Source organism: Monodon monoceros, unplaced genomic scaffold (genome assembly GCF_005190385.1).
Source record: "Monodon monoceros isolate NGI ecotype Baffin Bay Population unplaced genomic scaffold, NGI_Narwhal_1 Super_Scaffold_18, whole genome shotgun sequence".
NCBI lineage: Eukaryota > Metazoa > Chordata > Mammalia > Artiodactyla > Monodontidae > Monodon > Monodon monoceros.
In genome coordinates, this window is record NW_021703774.1 from 136,708,137 (window position 1) to 136,727,046 (window position 18,910).

The window sequence follows — 18,910 nt, forward strand, 5'->3', positions numbered from 1 at the left end:
GAGCTTTGACTGACCTCTGGCGGCCTGAGGGGGCAGTGCGAGACACAGGAAATGTTCAGCCAGGGCGGAAAGGAAGAAGCCTCTGGGCTTTGGTAGGGATTTTCAGAGCAGCTCACATATATGTGTGTTGGATGCTGGGGACTCAAAGATGACTCAGACCTGGTCCTACCTGGAGGATCCCACTCAGAGCATAGCGGAATCCACTGTGATGAGCACGAGGGAAAAGTATAGAGGAGGCCTCTGACCCAATCTGGCGGTCAAGGGTGGCACTACCTGCACACCACAGTCAGTGGACTCTGGCGCTTGGGAAGGCTCCTCGCACACACAGGAGGTTCTCTCCTAGGAGCCTCTGCATGCCCAAGCCCCCTTTCTTTGTCCTGAGATCCACTTGGCAGGACTGCCGATGACCAGGCACTGGGCGGACTGTTGAACGAATGGTGGATGGATGGATGGAAGCAGTGTGCGTGCTGCTCACCGACAACTCGATGCTTATCACACCCCAGCACACACAGACACACTCACTCCCACTCGCACACCCAGAAGCAGCTTGAGCAGTGCCTGTCCGATGGTTGTGACGGAAAGAGGCAGGATTTGATGATGCCCTGGTTATGGAGCTGTGGGAGGATGAGTCAGAATGAATTCCCAGGTTCACTTTGGGAGTTTCAGTTTCTGGCTTGCGAGGTTTTGTGGACGGTGGTACCGTCCTCTGAGATGGAGGCAGGGGAGGAGTTTCGGGTGGGGGGTAGGCAGTCCGTCTGTGTGGCTGAGAGGAGGGGAATGGGGATGAACAGTTTGGGATGTGTTGAGTTCAAGGTGTCCATGGGACGTCCGACGGGGGCCAGTTGGCTTTATAGTCTGGAACTTAGACAGTTGTCAGGATCAGAGGGTCAGAGCTGTGGATGGCCGTGGGCACTGTGGAACTAATCACCCGAAGAGAGGGTAAGTGGAGAAGAAAACCTTGGGAAATAAAGCATTTGGGAGAGAGAAAGCCCTGCTAATTTTGCCTCCTGAGTGTCTGCTGTACTGTGGCCCCTTCTGTCCATTCTTACTGCCTCAGCCCTTCTGCACACCCTCTTCATCTCTCACCTGGATGCGGTCACAGCCTCCTAACTGGTCTCCCTGCCTTCATTCCGCCCTCCTCCAATTTCTCGCGTATTCTGCAGGTGCCACAGTGATGTAACATGCCTCTCTGGCCGTGTCCTCAGACCTGTTCAGTTACCCCTCCACAGTGAAATCCTGAGCCTTTAGTGTGGCATGCAGAGCCCGTCAGGATGTGGCCCCTACCTACACTTACTTCCTGTCTTACACCCCATCTACCCCACTCCACCCCCACTGGATCCGTCACTGTTCCAGAGCACACGCCTCGGCACCTGCACATGCTGTTCCCTCTGCCTTTGTTCTTTGTGTTCCTGACAGACTGGTCCTTCAGGGCTCAGCTACAAGGCCTTCTCCAGCCCTCCAGGATGATGTAGTCTCCATTACTCTGCTGCTATAGCCTCTGATACTTTCCGTAATCACAGTGTATTGGTGTAATTATCTGGTAAATTTCTGTCCCTACTAAACTGAGCTCCTCCAGGCCAGAGACCGTGGCTGACTTGAGCCTGTATCCTTACCCTGGTGGCCCAGGGAATGTGTTGAGTGGAAATGAGCCAAGTTCCTCTCCAACGCACTGCTGTGGCCCAGAGGGAAGAGAGAGGGGAAGGGCAGCTCCAGATGGGCCCGGGGGTGGCACACCTGCCCACGCCAGCCCTGGTTGCTCCTAGCGCCTACATGGACAAAGCCAGCGACCCGGCAGAGCAGGAGGTCCTCATCGATGAGCAGCTGCACTCTCCGGAGGGCCTGGCAGTGGACTGGGTCCACAAGCACATCTACTGGACCGACTCGGGCACCAAGACCATCTCAGTGGCCACAGCTGATGGCGGACGCCGTTGCACCCTCTTCAGCCGTGACCTCAGTGAACCCCGGGCCATTGCCGTCGACCCCCTGCGAGGGTGAGTGTTCCCACCCCAAATTGCCCCAGGCGCTCAGTCCTCATGTGTCTGTCCCAAGAGCTGCCTTGAGGGCTTCGGAAGGCCCTGGGCCACCCAGACACAAGCCACAGGGAAGAAAGTCCGTGCGGGCCCCTCAGCCTGTGAACCCCTGACCCAGGGTCCCTTGCGCACTGGTCGCCAGGGCGCTCCCAGGACTCTGCTACTCTCTCACCATATCATAGAAGCAGAGCATCTCAGAGCCGGGTAGGGCGCTAGAAATTGCCTGGTAGACGCTCCTGGGGCAGGAAGTCTTCCCTCAGGCTGCTGCGCGCTGCAGGTGGGCATCTGGCGACTGCTCGCACTTCCAGAGACAGGAGCTTGTCACTTCTCATACGGCCTGTTTCATTTTGGGGCAGCTCTGCCCATTAGAAAGTATTCTTTTGTTTGTCTCGTTCTCACGTTCCCATATCTGCCTCTCTTCGACTTCCTCCATTGGCCTCCGGAGTTACCTCTAGCATGTCTACTCCCTGCCCTGCAGGACAGCCAGCAAGATTTGAGGACTGAGATTACTGGGTCAGCTCTGCTCCAGCCTGCCCGCCTCCATCCCCATCCCTGTGGCCCACAGCCTCTGGGCCCCTCACCACCCAGGCTGCCCTGCTCTGCCCATGCCTCCATATCAGGGGTAGGGTTCTGAGCAGAGCGCGGCTCCCTCCTCCCTCAGTGGGGATGTCCTGAGACGACATGGTTTTTAAGCAGCGGCATCATATCATGTTTGCCAGGATCACCAGCTTCTTCCTGCTGCTGTTTCCTTAATTGTTAAGCAGGGATAAGAAAACCGTCTTCTTCCAGTGAGGGCAGCTGGGGGTGAGGCTGGCCACCTGAGAGGGTGTGCGTGGCCTTTGTGCGTGGCCTTGGGAAGCGACCGACAGCTGCCGCTTTAATAGGCAGCACAGGTGCATCCAGGCACTCTGCAGACAACTGTCCTCTCATTTAACCCCCACCTCAACCCTGTTCTCTGCTATCACACAGACCTGGGGCTGCACCTGCCATGTCCCCCAAACCATATAGTTACACCCAGCCCATTCCTGGTCCATTGTGGCTCGGTCAGGGTCCCACCAGAAAACCCACTGCACACTCATTTTAAGATAATTTAAGGCCGGTTAATAAAGGGACTATTGACAAAGGAGCGGGTAAGGTCTCACGCACTATCCTGGACTAGTAACAGCTAACAGGCCTGAGGGGCAGGAGCAGGGAGGGTTACCCAAGTTGGGAAGGAAAGAGCGGGGTAGAGAGGGTCACCTTTAGGGCATTAGCCAGCTGGAGGCACCTTTGTAGGGGGGAGTTAGGGGAATAGACATCCTGACCTCAGTCTCTCCCCTTCCCCCTCCGATATTTTGCTGAATACAACTGGAAGCCAGATGGCTAGGGAGCCCAGCCCATTGATGTGGTTCCCACATGCGCCAGCCTTTTGGTATACAGAGCAGAATGGCGATGGGATTCAAAGTGGCAAATGGAAGGGATCCAGAACAACCACGGAGCCCCCTAGCCTGGAGCCAGCCTTGGCTTGACACCAGGTTTCAGCAGAGGCATTTTGGGGAGGGTTAAGCACACGGGCTTTAGAGTCCAGCTTAATTTGAACTTAAATTTGAAGCCTGGCCTTACTACTTATTCACAACGTGATCTTAGGGAAGTCAGCCTCTCTGAGCCACAGTTTACTCATCTGTAAAATGGGACTAATAATTATACCCTCCTGGGGTAATTGTGAGGCTACTTTGTTCAACAAATAGTAAATAAGGCCTGTAGGCCACACACGAGCTACCTGCCAGGTACAAAATGAGGAGTAAGGCAGATAAGGAGCCTGCCCTCAGCGGAGCACATAGACTAGTGGGGAAAACAGACAGTAAACAGATACGCCACATACCAAATGCACACGTAAATAACCGATGGTGTGAGCACTCTGGAGGGAAAAAACAGGGTGTTTTAAGAGTCAGTAACAGGGAGAACCTATTTACATTGAGGGTCGGAGGAAGGTTCTCTACTGAAAAGACGTTCTAAATGGCAAACAAGTGGGGGCAAAGGCTCTGTGAAGGCCTTGGTGCCCCGAAGGATCTAAGAGAAGCCCTGGCGGCGGGTGTGGAGTTTGTAAGGGAAGTGGGCAGTGGTGGCAGGAGAGACAGCCAGAGAGGTAGGCAGGGACATAGTCATGTAGAGCCCTGTCGGATGTGGTAAGGATTTGGGATCTGATTTTAAGGTCAATAGGAGAAACCATCATAAAGTTTAAAAACTGGAGAGTAATAGATCTGAAAAGTTATCACAAGAAAAACAAATTGTAGCTCTGTGTGGTGCTGGATGTTGACTAACTTCTTGTGGTGCTCATTTTGCAATATCAAATCATTATGTTGTACACCTGAAACTAGTGTCATATGTCAATTATATCTCAATTTCAAAAAACAGGATAATGACAGCTTATTTCCATTTTAGAAGCTCATTTTGTCTGCTCTGTAGGGATTGGATTAGAGGGGCAGTGATTACTGCATTTGTAAGTACATGAGATGAGGCCACTCACCTAGTAAATACTCAATAAATGTTCAACAAAAAAGAGAGAGAAGCCCTGGACAGAGTTCTAGCTGTGTGACCCTGGCTAGGTCATCAGCTTTCTCTTCTGTCAACCAGGAAAGTAAGAGGGTTGAAAGGGCCCTTCCCTTCCTGCTCTGGCACGCTAGGGCTGTAGCTGGAGCTGCTGAAGTGGGACAGATGGGCTGAAAGGCTGTTCAGCCGAGGTCAGGTGGACTCTGGGAATACAGGCTTCTCCAGGGACTCAGATAAGGCGAAGACCGACACGCCTGCCAATGCTAAGGTTTGATGGCTCCCGTGAACTTCAGAGGTCTTTCCAGTCCTCACTAAGCGTAATCTTCAATATTCAGAGGGTCACTGAGCGCTTGTGACCCACACCATCCCAATCATGTCCCCTGACAAGAAGCCCATTGGGTTCTTCTCTCTTCTAGGTTCGTGTATTGGTCTGACTGGGGGTACGAGGCTAAGATCGAGAAGTCTGGGCTCAACGGTGTGCACCGGCAGACACTGGTGTCAGACGGTATTGAGTGGCCCAACGGAATCACCCTGGGTAAGCCCTGCCTTCCCCCACTGAGGGGCCTGTTCTAGCGCCTGGAGCTGACCACTGCCTGGGGCTCCATGGGTCTTGTTGCTGTGTCCCCTTATAGTGCCACTGCCTGTGTTTCCTGATGGTTGCCCTGGGCTGGCCTCCTTCTGAGGCCCGGCCTGGAGATGTGGGCAGGGAAGGGCCACAGAGGAGCAGAATTCCAGGCTGTGGTCCCAGGCTCACAACCCGATCCCCTTGTCCCTTTTTCCTGCTCAAGATTTGCTGAACCAGCGCTTGTACTGGGTGGACTCCAAGCTGCACCAGCTGTCCAGCATTGACTTCAGCGGAGGCAACAGGAAGATGCTGATTTCCTCCCCTGACTACCTGAGCCACCCTTTCGGGATAGCTGTGTTTGAGGTGAGCTCCGTGAGGGGAGGCATGGCCCCATCAGGAAGCTGAAGCCTAGGAAAGGCTGTTCAAATAGGATGACTCCCTGAGACTCGTCCAAGTGGAAACAAAGGGACAGGGAAGCTGACTGGCTTGTTTGTACATAATATGTGAGCTGTCTGCAGACAGAGGCTATGCAGCCCCTTGTCCACCTGGCAGCCTTTCCTGTGCTTCCTCCCCAAGACCCCTCCCTCAGAGCACTTCCCACAGGTAAGTTGCTAGACCAGGTACCCTCAGCACCCAGCACTGTACCCACGTATACAGAAGGTACCCAATAAAGAAAGGGAAAAAGAATACACATTTCCTTAGTATCATTTACTATTGGAAATGGCCTGAGAGATGCTATTCAATTCAGCACACTCTCACTGACCTTTGCTGGACCCTAGGGTCATAGAAGTGAATCAGACATCATCCCCGTCCTCAAGAAGCTCACAGGAGGGTGAAGAGTCAAGACCCTCCTGTGTTCTGACCCTAACAACCTTTCTCCTTGGGGAATGAGGAAGCCAGAAGCGACCAAGTTCTCGCACACCCATACCTCTTCCCCAAAACTAACTCTGCCACCAAGGGGAGGGAAAGCAAGGGGACAGTGGCCTGTGGTGGGCATTGGCAATATTTGCTTGGAGTAACATCACCCAGCACAGCTCTGAAATTGTGGGCAAAGCTCCAGCTCCCAAGTCCAGCCTCTGCTTCGAAAGACAGGTGTGTTCAGACACATGTGTTTGTGCTTGTACGTATATGTGGCATGTATGTGTACGTGCCTGTGTATACGTAAATGCGTCTGTTTAAAAATGTGCATTCCTGTATGTGCTAGTGCTTGTGAGTGTAAATATGCATACCAGTACTTAGACAAGTTCATTTTAGGCACAAGTGTGCCTTTGGGTGTGTAAATGAGCATGTGGGTATGTGTCTAGATCTGTACATGAGGCTGCACGGTTGTACCTATAAACGTGGATTTGCCTGCAGATACACATTTAGGCTTGTGTGGACCAACCATCGGATGTGTATGCGTGTATACCCAGAGGCTGTAGGAGGCCCCATAGGGATAGTGCTTGCTAGATCATACATCCTCTCCAATCTTGGTCCCAGGCCCTAGTAATGGTAACAGCTACAGAGACCCAACCTTGGTTTCTGCTGAACTCCAGGAAGCAGGCCTAGCTCAGCGTTAATGAGCAGCCTTCAGGCCAAAGCACTGAATAACCCTCTGAGACAGAAGGGAACCAGAGCCTATGCCACAGATCAGAGCTGAGAGTCCCGCTATGAACCTGTGGACAAGAGAGTTCAGGGGAGATGCCAGAGCAGTTCCTGTGACTATGGTTTGAGGCCGAGCCCTCAGGCTGAGGTCATGGGTTTAAGCTCTAGGCTTCCCATCCTCTGTATTTGTACCCCACAGGACAAGGTGTTCTGGACAGACCTGGAGAATGAGGCCATTTTCAGCGCAAATCGGCTCAATGGCCTGGAAATCTCCGTCCTAGCTGAGAACCTCAATAACCCACATGACATTGTCATCTTCCATGAGCTGAAGCAGCCAAGAGGTGAGCCTTGCCCAGTCCCAGGTCCCCTGCCCACATCCTCTCCCTCTAGTAGGCAGGCTGTATTCACATGCATGTCACGTCTCGGCATCCCCAGAAGTAGTGGCAACAGTCCCTGTCATTGGTGGACTGCCTTGCTGTCACATACTTACTTCATTTTGCCTCAAGCTCTTGGTGAACTAAGGCTGGGTAGAAATAAATAAACATACAAACGTCCCATTTTTGCCATTCTTACAAAGTATGGATATCACTGTTCTCATTTAACAGCTGAGGAAACTGTAGCTCATAGGGGTAAAATAACCTTAGCAGGTGGTAGAGCTAAAGCCTAAACTTAGGCCTGTCTGATTCCAGAGCTCCTTCTGCCATAAAGGAGCACATTGCTTCTCATTTGCTATTTGTTCGTCCTTTGCAGTGGTATAAAGTAATGTATCCTAGGGCCGTCAGTAAGTCAGCTTGCTGGTTGGCAACAGATGCCAGGAATCCTGCAATTAGGTTGTCCCTTCCTCTGTCACTAGGATATACTCATTCTAACTGTAATGGGAAGGGTGAAGGTGGGAAAGCAAAAAGGGGTAAGGAGGTAAGGTTGGTGCCTGATTCTCGATTAGAAATTTGAATAAGAAAGAGATACGGCATGTGGCATAGGGAGGAAAAAGCATGGACTTCGGAGTCCAACAGACCTCAATTTAAATTGTCTCCAAAATTACTAGAGGTATAGCTTTGACAAGTTTGTTCTCTTTGAGCCACAGTCTTTTATCTGTTAACCTGGGCATAACACCCCCCCACCCCGAGTTGTCATCAGCATTAAGTGAAAGTGTGGGAATGGACTTGAGGACACGGGGAGGGGGAAGGGTAAGCTGGGACGAAGGGAGAGAGTGGCATGGACATATGTACACTACCAAGTGTAAAATAGATAGCTAGTGGGAAGCAGCCGCATAGCACAGGGAGATCAGCTCAGTGCTTTGTGACCACCTAGAGGGATAGGATAGGGTGGGAGGGAGGGAGATGCAAAAGGGAGGAGATACGGGGACATATGTATATGTATAGCTGATTCACTTTGTTATACAGCAGAAACTAACACACCGTTGTAAAGCAATTATACTCCAATAAAGATGTTTAAAAAAAAAAAGGAAGAAAGAGTGGGGATAAAACAGCAGGTACAGTGACGGAAGGTGCCCAGTAAAAGTAGTAGAGAAATCGTTCTGATTTAGCCGAGTGGGAAGGGCCTCGTGCGTGGGGGAGGGAGAGCCTGGCACATCCCGTCTGTGCCCCAGTACTCTCTCTCCCCATCTCTCTCTGTGCCATTAGCTGCAGATGCCTGCGAGCTGAGTGCCCAGCCCAATGGAGGCTGTGAGTACCTGTGCCTTCCTGCTCCTCAGATGTCCAGCCACTCCCCCAAGTACACTTGTGCCTGTCCTGACACAATGCGACTGGGCCCTGACATGAAGAGGTGCTACCGAGGTGAGCAGAGCTACTGGGAGGGATGGCCCCTGGCAATGCCAGACCCCATCTGCTGAAATTTTCCTCGACTTCTGGAAAACCATGTGCGCCTGGTCTTCCTCCATCTTCTCTGGCTACTTGTTGCCTTTTGCAGGCTCCTCTTCTGTACCGACCTTGAATGCTGGTGTCCCATAGGGTCCCTCCAAGACTTTCTCTTCTCACTCCCGAGAAAAATGCACATACACATACAACGTTTTAAATTCAGTTTTGGGGAATCAGGAATCCCCTGAAGACCTCAAATTAAGAAACCTTGATCCCCGTGGCTTTGATTACTATTTATATGCAGGTGACTATGGTCTTGCCTGTTTCTCACCCAGAACTTAACACACTATCTAGCAGCCCTTTTGTGATATGATTGGGACTAACAGTCAGTTAATACTTCAACCATATAAATTTATATCCATCCTCCAGTCTCGATGGAGGCACGAGGCCTTTTGTTTGAGCATAAGTCTGCTGCAGCATTCGTGATTTCCAGGTTCAATTGTTTAAAGTGGAGTGAGAATTTGAACCTAATAGTGTGCCAGTATACATGCAAACTCCTTCTAGATTTATATAATTTCCACTCCTCCCAGTCTTTTATCGTGGTCTTGCCCACACCTAATTCTATAGCATTGTCCTAATGACTCATCTTTATCAAATCGAAATGCAGTATAAACACAGACAAGATGCTTGGCATTCAGCTAAAGTAAAACTCATAGCCCATTCAGTAGGATTAGGGAAGGAGTTTGAGCTGAGCCATGAGGATGAGTTCATAAGTATACTTCATCGAGGCAATAATTTAGGCACTAAAACAGCAAAATTCTTTGTCCAGTGACCTTCATGATATTTCCCCCGCAGCACCTCAGTCTACCTCAACTACAACGTTAGCCTCCACCACAACGAGGACAGTAGCCGACACCACCGGAGCCCCTGGGACCACCGTCCACAGCCCCGCCTACCAGAACCACAGCACAGAGACACCGAGCCTGGCAGCAGCGGTCCCAAGCTCAGTTAGTGTCCCCAGGGCTCCCAGCATCAACCCGTCTACCCCAAGCCCTGCAACCAGCAACCACTCCCAGCACCGTAAGGAAATGAGTTCTGCCTTCTTTCATGACGTGGGAGGGTCCTAGGGAAGCCAGGATCGGGGGATCTGTGGGAAGAAGTGGTCATACCAGAGCTAAATAGTGGCTGTCTACAAGGAGGAAGCAGCGGGAGGAAGAGTGCCAACCCGCAATTTAGGAGTCATAGGTGCTCCTACCTTATAGAGGGTCTCGAGGGAAGCTACCTCCTATCTCTGAGCCTCAGTTTCCTCACCTACAAAGTAGGGTAATAATAACCCTTCCCCTACCTGCTTCGCAAGGTTGCCACGAGAGCAGAGGCATCTGTGTAAACAGAAGTGCTCATGCACACAGCCTCTGCTGACTCTGATAGTGTGTCTGTGTCACACGTTACTGACATGTATGAGGGAGCATCCCTCAGATTTGGAAGTTTCAAATGCCCTGGTCTCAGTTCTCAGCGCTCTCGGTAGGTTCCCCATATAGTGATATCCTTAACTGTGGTCTGTTAGTGCCTCTCTGCAAACACTGGGATGAAAATAATTAAGTTCACCACTTATTAAATCATCGGGAGCAGTAATTGTCACTGCTAGAAATGTTCTATCTCATTAACCAGCAAATACCTTTTAAATTGAGTTACCTGCTGGGGGAGTTCATTTAAGAGGATAAACTATCTTTTAAATTTTTTCCCATATGTGCATGGCCCAGAAACTAAGCAGCGTGGTAGCACCTTAATAATCAGGCCCATCTTGCCAGCAGGAGCGCTTTCAGAGTTGAGCGCTTATCCTGAAGTTCGGAGAGGCAGGTGGGTCGCGTGTGAAGTCCAGTTCCTTTCACTTGGGTGAGCCTCCGACCAGGGGGTCTCCCCACTGGCTTCATCACGCTCTAGGCTTTAATATCACTGTCCTGTGTTTGCTTGGGACCCGGAGGGAGAGGAGAACGGCATTTCCACAGTAAACTTTGTAAGCAGTGCAGCTCTTTTCTCCCCTTAATAATTAGGTTCCCTTGGAGTAACTTGGAGAAACAGACACACTGAGAGGATAGCATTTGGGCCGTTTCCAGGAGACAATCATCTCCTCTCTTGGAGCAAATGATAGCTCCTCTCCACACCTCAGAGGGCTGTCATGAGGATCCAAGGGAAAACTGCTTTTTAAACTAAAAAGTTCTGTACAGATGTTATAATGAAGATGAGTGTAAGAGAGTGGAAAAGATGGCACAAACTACTTTTAAAAATATATAGTACGGGCTTCCCTGGTGGCGCAGTGGTTGAGAGTCTGCCTGCTAACGCGGGGGACACAGGTTCGAGCCCTGGTCTGGGAAGATCCCACGTGCTGCGGAGCAACTGGGCCCGTGAGCCACAACTGCTGAGCCTGCGCGTCTGGAGCCTGTGCTCTGCAACAAGAGAGGCCACGATAGTGAGAGGCCCGCGCATCGCGATGAAGAGTGGCCCCCGCTTGCCACAACTAGAGAAAGCCCTCGCACAGAAACGAAGACCCAACACAGCCCAAAATAAGTAAATAAATTAAAAAAAAAATATATATAGTACAATTTCCAAGCACTTTTCAGTTTAGAAAGTGCTTTTATCTACCCTATTCAGGCCTCACAACAACCCCTACCCCACTCCCTGGCCTGTCTGAACTAGGCAAGGCTGTGCCAGAGACTGTGCTAAGTAAGCATTTTACATGAATTATCTCATTTAATCTTCACAATATCCCTAGGAAGCAGGTGTATAATTATCCCCATTCTAAAGATAAAGAAATATAATATTTATAATATATAACAACTTGCCCAGGTCACAGAAGTAGTAAGTAGTAGAGTCAGGATTTGAACCCTAGAAGTCTGACCCAGGAGCCTGTGCTCTGGATTCCACTATGCTATACTGTGTCTCATTTTAATTACTCATTAAAAATAAACTGATGGGGGCTTCCCTGGTGGCGCAGTGGTTGAGAATCTGCCTGCCAATGCAGGGGACACGGGTTCGAGCCCTGGTCTGGGAAGATCCCACATGCCGCGGAGCAACTGGGCCCGTGAGCCACACCTACTGAGCCTGCGCGTCTGGAGCCTGTGCTCCACAACAAGAGAGGCCGCGATAGTGAGAGGCCCGCGCACCGCTATGAAGAGTGGCCCCCGCTCGCCGCAACTAGAGAAAGCCCTCACACAGAAACAAAGACCCAACACAGCCAAAAATAAAAATAAATAAATAAATTTATTTAAAAAAAAACAAAACTGATGATGCAGATGGACAGACAGAAATAAGAGAGACAAAACAACAGATACTGGCTGAAAAAGGCGATTGCCCCAGGTAGTCAGCAACATAAAGACCTAAGGGCTCAGCCCCGAGCTTCCTACCACCCAAATACTGTGGAAAGGGTAAGGGATTTAGGTCACAAATCCTGGGTTTGAATCCCAGCTCTGCCACTTCTCTGTGGGTCCCCCAAACCCCAAGAAGACTCAGTTTCCTCATCTGTGAAATGGAGATGACCTCTGTCCTGATAAGATCTGGAAAGACGAAATTATTAAGCAGTAGCCGGGATCATCATTTCGGAACGGGGGCAAGAAGCAGTTGGGTAGTTTTTACTGCTTGAGGCCAGCAAGGACTTGGGACTCACAGTGATGGAGCATCGTTCTGCTAATGTTTGTGTTTTGCAGATGGGAATGAAAGTGGCAAGATGGGCTCAACAGTCACTGCTGCTGTCATTGGGATCATTGTGCCTATGGGTGAGTGTGGCCCCAAGTCACTGGTGAGAAGAGAGAGACCCTGCCCGGGGTCTGGGTAAAAGCACTGGAAGGATAGAGCGCTTAGCACAGAGACCTCTCTCACTGACTTTTTCTGCCCTGGCCGCCTTCCTGCGCACCTCCCAGTCCTGATTTAGTTTGGTTTCTTAGCTTGGCACACCAGGCTCTTCAGGACCTGGCCCCAGACAACTATCCACATATTTCCCCCACTACCCCTCACGGATACTCTACACACCAGCCACGTGAAGCCAAACTGTAGGCTCCACGGGGACAGGTCTGGTGTCTCTCTTGCTCGCCACTCTCCCCAGCTCTTAGCAGTGTCTGGCACAGGAGAGGAAATAAAGTATTTGTCGAATTAATGAGTAGAAAAAACATACATTAAAAAAAATTCATAGAGCTGCTTGCCATTCCTTTAATAGATCGTGCTATCTTGCTTGCTTTCTGTTTCGGTTTCAACAAACATTTATCAAGCAGCTATGATGTACCAGATTCTGTGATAAGAGGAGGGAAGGTGATTAAAAATAAGTAAGACATGGTTCTTGTCCTCCAAAAGTTTATAGACTTGTTGAAGAGACACACATCACACAGATAATTTGATTCTGACATGGTAAGTCCTAAAATGAAGCCATATGCAGTTCAGTAGAAGTGCTGAGGAGGCACTTATCTTGGAATTGGGAAAGGAGGGAAGCGGACAGGGGAGGGTTCCTAGAGGAAAAGTTATTTGAGCCAAATCAGCCAAGTGAAGAAGGATCAAGAGCAACCCAAGCAGGTGAAGACAACATGGGCAAAGCCAGGAATGGGGATGGCATGGGAGGGCGGGAGTGGGGTGGGTTTGGAATATGGCCAGAATATAACATTTGGTTAAACCTCACAGAGAGCCATGTGGGCTGATTCATTCTCTCTTACCCTGATATTCACTTAGTATCCTGCACATCCTGTCTCTCATACCAGTCTCTTCTCTTGGTCGGATCTTTGAATTGCGATTGTCCATTCATCGTTTTATTTCCCTTACTTGCCCATGTGTAGTACCTCAAGGATAAGGACTTGGCCCTTTTATCCTAAGAATCCCCAATATGGTGGTGAGTTAGCGAGTGAATGTTTTAAAAACTTCAACACCATCCAAGGGACTGTGCGATCCAGGGAAGAAAAAGAGAAAAGACTTTAAGAGCTTTCAGTTTTGGGCTTCCCTGGTGGCGCAGTGGTTGAGAGTCCGCCTGCCGATGCAGGGGACACAGGTTTGTGCCCCGGTCCGGGAAGATCCCACATGCCGCGGAGCAGGCCATGGCCGCTGAGCCTGCGCGTCCGGAGCCTGTGCTCCGCAACGGAAGAGGCCACAACAGTGAGAGGCTCGCATACTGCAAAAAAAAAACAAAACAGAGCTTTCAGTTTTTAGTAAGACAATCATAAAAAAGGTGATACAAGAGAGGTGTTACTACATATTATAAGGTGCTGTAATAGAGACCCGATGCTCTGTGGAGGAGAAGGAGTGGCACTTCTAAAGAAGGTGGCATTTGAATTGGCCTTGAAAGGCTTTATGAGTAAAGATGATGGTGAGACTATTCCAGGCTCATTTTGAGTAGAGTGGAAAATACTCAAAATTGTTTAGTGAAAGAGAAATCAACTCCTCTCCTGCCATACTCTGCTCCACAGAAGGGCATGTATATGCTGTTTCCCCGATGTAACCTGCCCTAATAGAATCATTATTTTAAATTTCTGCTTATCTGAGGGCTGAAAGATGAATATTCTTTCCCTGATATTTCCCTGGGAGGCAGAGTATCTTTTCACAAGCGTATTGGCCATTTACATTTCATCCTTTATGAATTGCCTATTCACAGTCTTTCTTATTTTTCTATTGGTTCCTTGTCTTATTCTTACTTATTTATAGAAATATTTATACATAATTAATGTTAAACCTTTGTAATATATGTTACAAATCATTTCTCCCATCCTGCCACTTGATTTTTAGAATTTGTTTGTTTCTTTTGCCATGCATGAATTAAAAATGTTTAAGTATCAGATCTGTTAATCTCCTACATTATGACTTCTGGGCTTTGTGTCTTGCTTAGGAAGGTCTGCCTCATTCTAAATTATTAAAATATCTCTCTATATATTTTTCTACTATTTTAAGCATTTTTTAGTATTCAATTATTAATCCATTTGGAATTTAGAATGCAGCAAGAGTTAGAGATTTAAGTATTTTTTTACATGCTTGTCTAGTTTTCACAAGACCATTATTGAATAGTCCATCTTTTCCTTCTGACTTGAATTGTCATCTTTATTGTAGACTATATGCCTATACGTATTTTGATCTGCTTTTAGGCTGTCTATTCTCCACCAATTCCTATATACTATTCCTATATACTCGAAACACAACTTTATGATATGTTTTAATGTCTAATAGGGTATTATTATTCTTGGAACATTTTCTTAGCTATTTTTATTCAATTTCTCTTCTAAGTGAACTTTAGAATCATCTTGTTAATTCTATAAAACTTATGATGGAATCCTATGCCTTGGGTATATAAATTGATGCGGGGAGAATTTACATTTTTACAACATTGAACCTTCCCATCGAGGGACATGACATATCTCTCTATTTATTAGAGCCTTCTTTTATGGCCTTCCGTAGAATTGTATAGGTCACATAGGACTTGCATATTCCTTATTGGGTTATCCCAAGTATTTTATAGTTTTTGTTGGGCTATTAGGAATATTTTCTTATTCCATCCATTTTCTAATTGGTTATTGCTGATTAATAAGAAAGCTATTGATTTTTTTCTGTTGATTCTTGATGAACTAAAATCATTTCTAATAGTTTTTCATTTCCTTTTCTAAGATTTTCCAAGCATACAATATCTGTTAATGACAGTTTGATTTCTCCCTTTCCCACGTGTGCCCTTCGATTCTTTATTTGGTCTCACTGCATAGCTAGATCTCTGGGACAACAAATACTAGCAGCGATAACAGACATCCTTGCCCTGTTCTTATCTTTATGTATATCAGTTATTATTGATTATTATAATCTTACCGAAGTATTGTAGAAACCCCCTCTATAGCATCCTAGATAGCTATCACCCAGCCTCCACTTGAGTGCTCACGGTGACTGCTTACTATCTCGTGAAGCTGCTTGCCCCATTTTCTCCCAGCTCTATCTGAGAACTTCCTCCTTTACTCATTAATATATCCATTTATTTTAACTCAGAACCTGTGTTTCCCTGCTGTGTTCCCTTCTAGAGATGCTCCTCTTCTTGCAGAGCCCCAGCTTTGGAAAGAAGCACCCCACCCTCCACCCTCCACCCTCCAATTTCGGGAGAGAATGGTTTCTTAGAGAAATCCAGGGAAGTAGCAGTATTAGGGCAAGAGTGTGGTGAAGAAATTCACTCACTCACTCAGCATGTTACTGAGCACCTACTCGCTACTGGGCACTGGGCACAGTGAGAGGAAGAAGGCACGGTCCCTGCCTTCAAAGAGCTCAGTCTAGTTGGGGGTACACATATATGAAGTACAACACTGTGGTCTGGGAACACACGCGAGGGAACAACTGACTGTACCGTGAGAGGTTGAGAAAGTCTTCACTTTTGAGCTGGATCTTGAAGGATGAGTAGTTAATGAACGAAGAGCTAGGAGAAGGGCTTCCCAGCAGCAGAAAAAGAATATGCAGAAACAGAGCCTGGGAACAAGGGGCAGCCAAGCTGGAGAGGTGGCGAGAAATGCACTGATGTCTGGGCAACGGGCTGGAGCCTGCTGGAGATCCCCTGTAACGTGTCTCTTCCTCCAGTGGTTATAGCCCTGCTGTGCATGAGTGGCTACCTGATCTGGAGAAACTGGAAGCGGAAGAACACGAAAAGCATGAATTTCGACAACCCTGTGTACAGGAAAACGACAGAAGAAGATGAGGATGAGCTCCACATAGGGAGGGCTGCTCAGATTGGCCATGTCTATCCAGCAGTAAGTGTTCCTTGCTGGAAGAATTCCTTCCTTCCTTTCCTCCCTTCTTCCTTCCCTCCCTTCCTCCCTTCTTTCCCTCCTTCCCTCCCTTCCTTCCTTCTTGCCCTCCCTCCCTCCCTCCTTCCCTCCTTTAGACATTTATCAAGAACCTACCATGTGCCAGGCACTGTTCTAGGCCCTGGGGACACAGGAATTCTGGGGTAGGTGGTTGGGATAGAAGGGTATCAGGACCACCTTGTACCTAGAGGCTCTTCCTGGAGGAAAGAGGCCTGTCTTTGTGCTGAATACGTTTTCAGAACCTTTGGCCTAGAAAGGCAACTGTGGCCATTCAGTTCAAATGCATTCATTTCAGTGAACAATGTATACCAGTTATGTGCCAAGTACCACATAAGATACCAAGTGTTCAAAAGTAAAGAAGGGATGTACTTGCTCCCAGGGAGCTGGTGGGGGAGTTAGAGAGTCACTGGCTATTGAACAGCTGTGTGCTGAGTGCCATGGTGGAAGCTCAAGGGTCCCCTCTTCTAGGAAGCTTTCCCTGGTTTCTCTGTTCTCTCACCACCTCTCTCCATCACAGCACCTGTCACACTATAGTCTACTTGTCTTTTTACTCATTGGTCTCCCCGCTAGAACGTGAGCTCCTTGAGGGCAGGATTGTCTGATTAATGTTTCCCTGGTGCCTAGCACAGCATATTTGGCTCCCAGTAAGTATTTGTTGAACCAATGCTATGGAAACATCAACAAAGGTGACAGAAGAACTGTGTCCTTGGAAGATTCATAGCAGTCTTCCACGTAGAGAAGGAGGAAAGTGGCATTCCAGAAAGAAGCATGTGCAAAGGCTGAGAGGCACGACAGGGCATGGCTTGTTGGGGGATCAAGGACCACAAAGTGGCTGGAGCAGATGTCATGGTTGTATAGCGGAGTCGGGGCTGGGTGTGACCTCATAGGTCATCCAGTCCATCCCCCTGTCAGGCAATCAGCAGCTTTGATCACCCACTGTGGGCAGAGCCCTGTCTTGGGGAGACCAGAGAAATGGAAGACCCAGCCCCCGCCCTCAAGGAGCTTTTTGTCTTGCCGGGGGAACCAAGGTCACAGCTGCACCAACTCCCGAAGAACCCTCTTTCCGAGCTGCCTGTCGTCAAGTGCAAGGTAGGGCAGTGCCACTCAGTCTGAGGGGCTGATGAGCGAGGGCATGAACCAGGCAGGTGCAGTCAATCCTAGAAGGCTTTCTGGTTCTAGAAGGCTGCAAACTGTGAGTTGGGTGTCGGGGCAAAGATGAAAGATGGGTTAGTTGCAGACCAAGGAAATGGCATGTGGAAGAAATGACTGGGTACGGGGCAGGACAGACAGAATTGCTGCTGAAGCTAATTGCTCGTGAAGGGGAGACGTGGGAAATGAGGTCAAGCAAGTGAGGAGCGTTAGCAGATGGCCTTGAGGGTCCTTAACCTTGGCCAATCCAAGCAGACAGTTGCTTAACCAATTTTTAAAGATCAGAGGGGGCACAGTGGAAGAAATGTTGAGCTTAGAGTGGAGATGACTCCCAGTTTCACTATTCCACAGCTCTGTGATCTCAGTCCCTTCTTTCTGATTACTTTTATTTGTAAAATGGGAATAATAACCCCCATTCTCTCTGCTGCCTAAGTTTATAAGGTTCAAGTGAGATAGCACATTGAGAGTGCTTTGTGAGCTATACAGCGCTCTGCACATGTAAAGTGTCATTGTTTCCACAGAAGGAAACAACCACTCAGGAGGAGCTATTCCTGATGAATCTAAGGGCTGCCAACTGCAGAGAAATAGAGTAGGAGAGTGAGGAAATTGACATTTAGTAAGAACCTACTGTGTATCAGACGCTACTCGGTGTTTTACATGTATTTTCTTGTTTAGTCTTTACAGGAACCTATATACTTGATATTATTAGCCCCATTTTGCAGATGAGGAAACTGAGACTCAGAGAAATTGAATAACTTACCTAGGATCACAACTAGGCAGTGGTAGAACCAGGATTGAAACTCCTGTCTGTATGTACACAAAAGCCCATGCTCTTTCCACTATTTCTCAGGGTATATGGCCTTGAAGCTGTGGAAATCAGTATTCTCAACAGCCTGTTCTCTCCCCTGTCCCCTTCTCAGGTAGCTCCACCATCACTGCTAGGACCTGACTTTGGCCTAGAGATCTATCTTGAGGAGAGTGGGAGGGTCACAGACTAGAAAAAGATAGTCTAGTGGAGCAAGGCCGTGACATTCATGCAAAACCACAAATAATCCAAAGATGATTTGAAAGGCAGTGGAGTTACTTTTTATTGTTTATAGAATGTTCAGAGACGGAAAATGCTAGTCTGGTTCTAGCTTATGCTGGTTAGGTTGATTTAGAATACTCTGGACCCCATGTGTGTTAGGTACTTCATTAAGCGCCCTACATACATGATCCCATTTGATTTCCCAACAACCCTATGAGGTAGGTCCTATTAGTACTCGCATTGAACATGATGAAACCGAGGCTCAGAGACGTGAAGTGGCTAGCTCAAATTCATATAGCGATGAGAAAGATCTTGAAACAATGGGGTCTATCCGAAGGAGGGTATCCAGGAAATGGAAGAGTGGGACACAGCATTATATCGGGACCAGGTTGGGGAAGCTAGATGTGTAGCCTGGA

General features: G+C 48.5%; 1 protein-coding gene across 6 annotated transcripts in view; it reads left to right on the plus strand.

The window, feature by feature from the left end:
- Positions 1–18,910, plus strand: part of LRP8 (LDL receptor related protein 8) — a 78,523-nt gene that overhangs the window by 57,345 nt on the left and 2,268 nt on the right. For 4 of the 6 annotated variants that reach the window (XM_029230073.1, XM_029230074.1, XM_029230070.1 and 1 more), the window contains 9 exons: positions 1,764–1,991; positions 4,976–5,094; positions 5,348–5,487; positions 6,908–7,049; positions 8,352–8,504; positions 9,381–9,605; positions 12,227–12,295; positions 16,092–16,261; positions 17,231–17,407. In XM_029230073.1, coding sequence (XP_029085906.1) covers positions 1,764–1,991; positions 4,976–5,094; positions 5,348–5,487; positions 6,908–7,049; positions 8,352–8,504; positions 9,381–9,605; positions 12,227–12,295; positions 16,092–16,261; positions 17,231–17,407 — 1,423 coding nt within the window. The remainder of the gene's footprint in view (positions 1–1,763; positions 1,992–4,975; positions 5,095–5,347; positions 5,488–6,907; positions 7,050–8,351; positions 8,505–9,380; positions 9,606–12,226; positions 12,296–16,091; positions 16,262–17,230; positions 17,408–18,910) is intronic. The other 2 variants (XM_029230072.1, XM_029230075.1) reach the window with 1 other exon arrangement.